General features: G+C 42.9%; 1 protein-coding gene across 1 annotated transcript; it reads right to left on the bottom strand.

The window, feature by feature from the left end:
* Positions 1-238: 238 nt before the first annotated feature.
* Positions 239-5,906, bottom strand: ZBTB14 (zinc finger and BTB domain containing 14). Its single transcript, XM_082259399.1, has 2 exons — positions 5,854-5,906; positions 239-1,738 (listed from the first exon to the last, which is right to left on the bottom strand). The coding sequence occupies exons 1-2, from the start codon at positions 5,854-5,856 to the stop codon at positions 383-385; spliced, it is 1,359 nt and encodes a 452-aa protein (XP_082115525.1). The 5' UTR covers positions 5,857-5,906; the 3' UTR covers positions 239-382.
* Positions 5,907-7,390: the final 1,484 nt, after the last annotated feature.

The following is a 7,390-nucleotide window of genomic DNA, read 5'->3' as shown; positions in this document are numbered from 1 at the left end:
AGTCTACATGAAAACCAGTGCTTTCAACCAACCAAAGTATTTCAACTGCCCAGCACATGTCCTGTGCAAACAAGAAAGCCACTTTGCTTCCCCCCAAAAGCTGTTGTTCAGATTGAGAAGACAGGGGCAGAATGTTACAAGCAATAAGAATTAGTGAAGATCTTAGACGCAGAACTTTTACCAGTGTCTGCTTTTTGTTTTGTTTTTTTAATATAAAATGTGCCAGGGCAAAGCTTTTTTTTTTTATCAGCCATTTATAGATCTGAACATGAAATATAAAAACCTCTATTTGCTGCTATGAACAACACCCTCACTTTCATGATATACCACTGCTTGTTACCAAGGAAATATTAAACTACATATATATTTATATATTTTTTTTTTAACTGCAAGCAATAGTTTCAAGCTGCTGTTCTGCTTCAGCAGCCATGGCTGCTGCTTGTAATTGTTCTGTTTCACTCTGAATGGCATTACTTGTCACTTGCTTGCGCTGTTCGCTATGCATATTGTTTTCATGACGTTTTAGATCAGAAGCCTTGGCAAATGCTTTTGGGCACGAAGCACAAATAAATGGTTTCTCGCCTCTGTGTCTTCTTTCATGGTCTTTAAGGTGGGATTTGTGTTTAAATGCTTTATCACAATGGTGGCATGCAAATGGCCTCTCATTACTGTGTACTCGCTCATGCTTCTTGAGATCTGGGGCCCGGATAAAAGATTTGGCACACACGTCACAACTATAGGGCTTGTATCCTGTATGAATTTTCAAATGCTCCTTTAGGTGTGCCTGTGTGGTAAAAGCCTTGGCACACATTTCACACACAAATGGCCTGTCAGCTGTGTGCAACTTCTCATGCTTTCTTAGTCGAGCCTCATCTGTAAAAGTCTTCCCACATGCTTGGCATGCAAACTGCTCCCTGTGACCATAAAGCAAATACTCAAATTTCATATCACCGGTCGTTGTCCATGCCTGTGCTTGCTCATCTTTTACTTCATTAATGCTGTCATTATAAGTTAGAGCTTGAGGTGTCTGTGACCCTAAATCCTTAGGTTCAGTTGTTTCCATTGTTTCAACTTCTTGACCATAACAATTGACTTTCCGTACTTCTTCACTTCCTAATTCTTTGAGAATGGCCTCTTGAACTCGAAGAGTAGAAGTAGGCGATTTTTCCTCTTCGTGGCTCTGAGGAGTTCCTTCAACTGTGTCATCTGAAGGGCTATCTTCATGATCTCCAATCTCTTCAACTTCATCATCTTGATTGTCATTGGCTTCACCAACTGGACGACTTATCTTTAAGCTGGTTTCATAAGCATATTTGTTTTTTGGAGAAGATGGGTTTTCATCTGAGGTGGAAACATCACGTTTTTGAGAGCATAATTTATCCAAAAATCTTATTCCAAGTATTTGGCCTGAGGACATCATCAGATTCACATCTTCCTTTTTAACTGCAATTTTAGCAGTGTACATATAGTTAAGGACCTCCTCAAATATGTCAGACCTCAGAAAATCAATTTCTATGACAGAGGAACTATCAACTTCCAGCTTCTTGAAAAGTTTTTTAAAGTATGTACTGCAAGCAGCAAGTACACACCTATGTGCCCTAAATTTTACATCTTCAACCACAATAGCAATATCACAAAATTCACCTTCAAGTCTTTGCTCATTAAGGGTCTTTAAAAATACAGTTTTATGGTCATCATCATTATATTTCAGTGTCTCAGACATGCTTATGAAAAAATCCTAAAAAAGGGAAAGTAGAAAAAAAAAGTATGTTAATGAAAATAATTACCAGGGTTACTCCATGAAAATCTAATTTCTAGTGTGGTAAAAAAAAAAGTAGATGTATTTATATATTTTTTAAAGATACTAGCAAATGTGTGCCAATTTCAGAACAGGCAAGTTTATGTAGTGGAGCTGAATGCCTTGTTAGCAGGGGGCTAGTTGGGTGGGAAGGAGACACTAGGACTGGGGAGTGAAACGGAAACCCCATGAGCAGAAGGTTGAATGTCCACGCAGGGATGCACTGTGACATGGAGAAATGAGAAGGGCGGGGTTAAGTAGCTGAGGAGGGATGCAATGTGAGCCAGAGGGTGAAATGGCTAGGAAAAGATAGAGGGTACGATTAGTGAGGGGGTGAAATAGCCAGGGAGGGAGGCGCTGTGAGCGAGGTGAGGGGTAAAGTGATGGGGAAAGAGCTGTTAGCCAGGGGGACAAAAAGGTAGCTGGAGAATGGGGATCTTAGTGGAAGAGAGTAGAGGACATGCTATATGCAAGTGTGATGGGGCAGGGTGTCAAGGAAAAATTAGATTTTTGTACTTACCGTAAAATCCATTTCTTTGAGTTTATGGACAGCTCTCCATTATTCAGAACCACAGGGTTATATTGCCCCCTTCAGGAGTAGGACACTAGACATAAAAAAGCCTTGGCTATGCCTATGGGCAGTTCTAGGTGGTATACATTCCCCTCTCCGCTATAGGCCTTCGGTTTAGTAACAAACAGTGTCAGAAGTATTAAAACTCCATAGAGGTGTGGGTGCTGATGCCATCAAAAAACTCAGAGAAATGGATTTTACGGTAAGTACAAAAATCCAATTTTCTCTTTCATTCATTGACGGACACAGCTCTTTTCTATTCAGAACCACAAGGACATCCCCAAGCAGTGCTAAACATGAGGAGTGGGACAACAAAAAATCCCAAAGGCTAAACAGATTAGCCAACCAGGTAAACAGGAGTTCAACAAAAAATAACTGGAGCCCAACCTGAACAATTACACCCCGAAGAGGGAACAGACCCTCTAAATAGCCTGCAAAACTTTGTGGTCAGAAAAAGCATCCACAGATGCCAAAACATTTACTTTGTAGATAGTTTAGTGGAAGTGTGCACTGGCGACCATGTGGCCGCCTTGCAAACCTGCCCCACTGAGGCCTGATGACAAAAGTTCCCAAGAAGCACTAAGCGCCCTAATAGAGTGCGCCATTAAAAGGTAAAGGAGGAACTCGACCCTTGACAGAATAGGCCTGAGTCACAGTCTGTCTGATCCATATGGAAATGGTTGCAGAAGTGGACAGCCTTTTCTTGGCCTGTCCATGATCACAAACAGTGAGTCTGACCTCTGGAAAGACTGGCTGCCAAATACACCTGAATCACCGGAACCACATCCAGGGCATGCAAAGCAAATTCCTTAGGATGTTTGGGCCTGGGACACAGGGAAGGCAACACAATGTCTTCATTCAAATTGAAATGAGAGACTACCTTATCTTTGTGGACCACCAAGTAGGACAAGATAACACCGCCAGCTCCGACACCCTGCGAGCAGAGGTGATAGCCACCCAGGAGGGATTCCTGACACCAGCCACCATGGAAAGGGGGGGGGGATTTGGGCACAGGACCACCATTAGCAGCCAGCCTTCCCCCAGCCATGAAGCCCATCCACCGGCGGCACGCCCCCCAGATACAGTGCAACACACCATCCCCTGCTACTTTCCAACCCACTAGGCTACCCTAGAGGAGGGGGCTACCAAGATGACCCACACGGACCCCCAAACAAAAGGGCAGGTTTGACCATCCCAGGGAGGGACCCGCGTCCACCCCAAACCCATCCAGGGAGAGAAGGGGGGACAGATACCGACCATACCAGGAACCAGGCAGGCACCACTCCAGACAGAACCTCCTCACCATCGAAATAGGGAGGGCGTCGGCCAGGAGGAACACTGCCACTCTTGCCAAGACCCAGTTGTATGCGACCTCGCGATGCATTTAACTCGAAGGCCAGCCCCCGTCCAGTAAAGCTGTCACGGCCACCCTAGCGCAGAGCTCTGGTCTGCGCACGCTCGCTGGCCAGTCTGGGGGGACCACTGGATCTAGATATCCAGCCCATCGCCCAGTCTGGCGGTTAGTCGTAGCTCTCACAGGAAAAAAAACAGGAGAAAAAAAAAGCCATTTAAAAAGGAAAAGGAAAAAAAAAAACTGCCAGGACCAGAGACCCTGGCAGGGAACTAGGGCCTTACTCCTGACTAGGCAGAAAAAAAAAACGGAAGGCCTATAGCAGAGAGGGGGAGTATACCACTTAGGACTTCCTATAGGCAAAGAAAAGTCTTTTTTCTGCCTAATGTCCTACTCCTGTAGGGGGCAATGATGACAAGCATCTGAGTAGTGAGGATCACTTCCTGTTCACTCTCAGATCAAGGCTGTCAAAAGGGCTGAGGACTTCCTTAAAGTGACAACGTTGGGCCAATCACCAAGCACTAACCCTGCCACATGAAAGGAAAAGTGACTTACAAGTTCTTCTTTAACTGGAAATATAGGGGTTGATTTACTAAAACTGGAGAATTCAAAATCTGGTGCACCTCTGCATAGAAACCAATCGGCTTCCATTTTTTTTTTGGTCAGAGCTCAATCAAACAAGTTGAAGTTAAAAGCAGATTGTCTACCATGCACTGCTGCATCAGATTTTGCACTCTCCAGTTATAATCAACATCATAGTGTCACTCAGGAGATGAATGGTGTGTCCGGGACTAAAGAAAAGCTGCTGTAAAGAAGTGCAATTGAGAAAAAGAGAGTTCAAATGCATCACTGGACCATTAATATGAACGGTAAATAAATATAAGTGTCCGTCACCCTGAGTGTGGTAGTGATAAATAACAAATCACAGTGATACATGTTTAAATTGAATAAAATGATTAAATGAAAAAAAATGAAATAAAATGCAGCAACAACAATGCAAAATCCCCTGTTGAAGTCACATGTTGTGTGACGTAACGCGTAGGGCCCAGGATACCGGAAGTGAATCACATACAAGCTCGGCGCTCGTGGATGTCAGACCTCTGTATTTGTGTTTATGTGAGTACATCTGTTGCTTTTTAATAAACTATTCCCAAAACTTATTTTACTATGGAGCCTTCTCTTTTTTTACATCTGAATATGGAGCGAGTCGGATGATAAAGAGAAAGATACCCCAAAGGAACTACATATGTTGTGTATGAACAGAGATTACCTACCATTGAGAAAAACCTTATGCGGTTACCTTACAGCAGTAAGGTGAGCGGCTTGTGCACCCCCAGGTGCATGTTGCACTGAAGATTGCATGATTTATCACAGGCTGTCACCTATTTCATAGCTTGAATTCACAATGCCTTGAAACAGAGACTGTCATTTCATATCACTGTCATTTGTCTATTTGAACCGTGCACTGTCACCTATTTTACAGCTTGGATTCACAGTGTGTTGACACAAGTTGTTGCATTTTATTTTATTTCAGTTTTTTTTCATTTAATCATTTTATTCAATTTAAACATATATCACTGTGGTTTATTTATCACCATCACACTCAGGGTGACGGACACTTATATTTATTTATTGTTCATATTAATAATCCAGTGATGCATTTGAATTCACAAGGTTTATTTTAACATTTATTAACTGTACCTTGCCGCGCAACATTTTTTATCACTTGCACTTTACTTATTAGCCAGGGTTTTGTGTTTGCCAGCTGCTTGGTTTATTTCTCATATCCCCTTCAAGAGATAGCGCAAGAGTTTTAGACCACTTTACATTTGCTGAAAAGAAGTACTACTGGGCAGGGTGGAATTAAAATAAACCTGTTGCTTTCACCTCCATAGGAATAACCTGGGTTTGCTTTAAGACTTCCAGTTCTTGGTGATTGACTTTGATTTGAGACTGAAGTACTCACAAAACTCCCTTGAAATCCTAACACAACTTTACAAAGGCTTCTATTTATTTTTAGAGAGGAAATGGACCTGTAACATGCATTTATAAATCAAGAACACATTCAAACACTTTAAAAAGGGACTTGATAATAAAAAAAAAATTACTAACACTATTGATAAAATAACATACCATGAACAAAACAGTAGTTGTCCCTAATGAAGACTGGCGGATTCAATGTTAAAGTGATTACCTGCAAGGAGAAATACAAATAAAGGGAAAGGGTTAAATAAAGGGAACTGAAATGTCTAATCTTAACAAAAAATCACATGTCTACATAGTAAACACATTTTAGATTTAAAACTGTAGTATTATTAATTAGTATTCCAGATAAGCGGCATCTTAGGTGTGTGACAAACCCAACCAGGACAGGAGCTTTTAGAGAGGACTAGGGGGCAAGCCTCCTACCCACTGATTTTGGCCCATGGAGAGAACAGATCATTCTCTGATGATAGACAACCTCGTAATGAACGATGAGAGCGAGGCTTGGATTACTTCTCTGAATAAGGACAATAAAGCTGGAGTGGATGGAAAGGTGTAACATTAGCCACTTCCGGCCCGCGCTATAGCCGAAGTACGGCTACAGCGCGGACTCGAATTTCCGGGAGGCCGTCTTTAAAACGGCCTCCCAGTAACAGGCTCCCCGCGCGCATTGGGGAAAATCTGTGTCGGCCGTGTCCCTTGGACACAGCCAATCACAGATCGTGGTAAATGGCCAATCACAGCGGCCATTTACCACGTGATCGGACCGTGCAATGAGAGATGATCTCATATGTAAACATACGAGATCATCTCTCATCGCTAGCTCTCTTCCTCACACGGAGACTGCAGTGTGAGGAAGAGGAGAGCAGATCACCGGTAAGGGGACACAAAGGAATATAATCAGAGCACTGATCACTAGTGCCCTGATTACAGAAGTGGGGGAAAAAAATGCCACAACCGCCCACAGTGCCCGCCATCAGTGCCCACAGTCAGTGCCAATAGTGTTGCCAGTCAGTGCCCATCAGTGCCTGCTCATCTAGGCACTGATGGGCACTGACTAGCAGCACTATGGGCACTGATGGTGCTGCCCATCAGTGCCACCCGTCAGTATCCATCAGTGCCACCCATCAGTGTCCATCAGTGCCGCCTCAGTGCCACCTATCAGTGCAGCATATTAGTACCTCATCAGTGCCCATAAGTGCCACCTCATCAGTGCCCATAAGTGCCACCTCATCAGTGCCGCCTCATCAGCGAACATCAGTGAAGGAGAAAAATGTATTTATTTTCAAAATTTACTCACAGAAAATAAGAAAAACTTTTTTTTTTTTTCAAAATTCTGTCTTTTTTCTTGTAAGAGATAAAAAAGCCAGAGGTGATTAAATACCACCAAAAGAAAGCTCTATTTGTGTGAAAAAGTCGCCTAGTGGCTACATTTCCACTATTGCAACTCCTAAGTTGTGCGATTTATAGTGTGACTGAGTGCAGCTTTGATTCAACTTTACACACTCTGGATCAAAGTCACACCAAAGTAATGCAGGCACCTTTTTCAAAGTCGCATAGATGGGAACGGGTGCCATTGAAATCAATGGGCTGTGACTGGTCATGCAACTTTATGTGTCCAGTCGCATGGCAAGTGGAAATGGAGCCTTAAACTCATTACTCATATGTAATGAGCAATAGAAATCGA

The sequence above is a fragment of the Pelophylax lessonae genome (assembly GCF_965119305.1).
Source record: "Pelophylax lessonae genome assembly, chromosome: 5".
In the NCBI taxonomy this organism is placed as follows: domain Eukaryota; kingdom Metazoa; phylum Chordata; class Amphibia; order Anura; family Ranidae; genus Pelophylax; species Pelophylax lessonae.
Note: the sequence above shows the minus strand (reverse complement) of the source record. Positions and strands in the feature narration are given on the sequence as shown.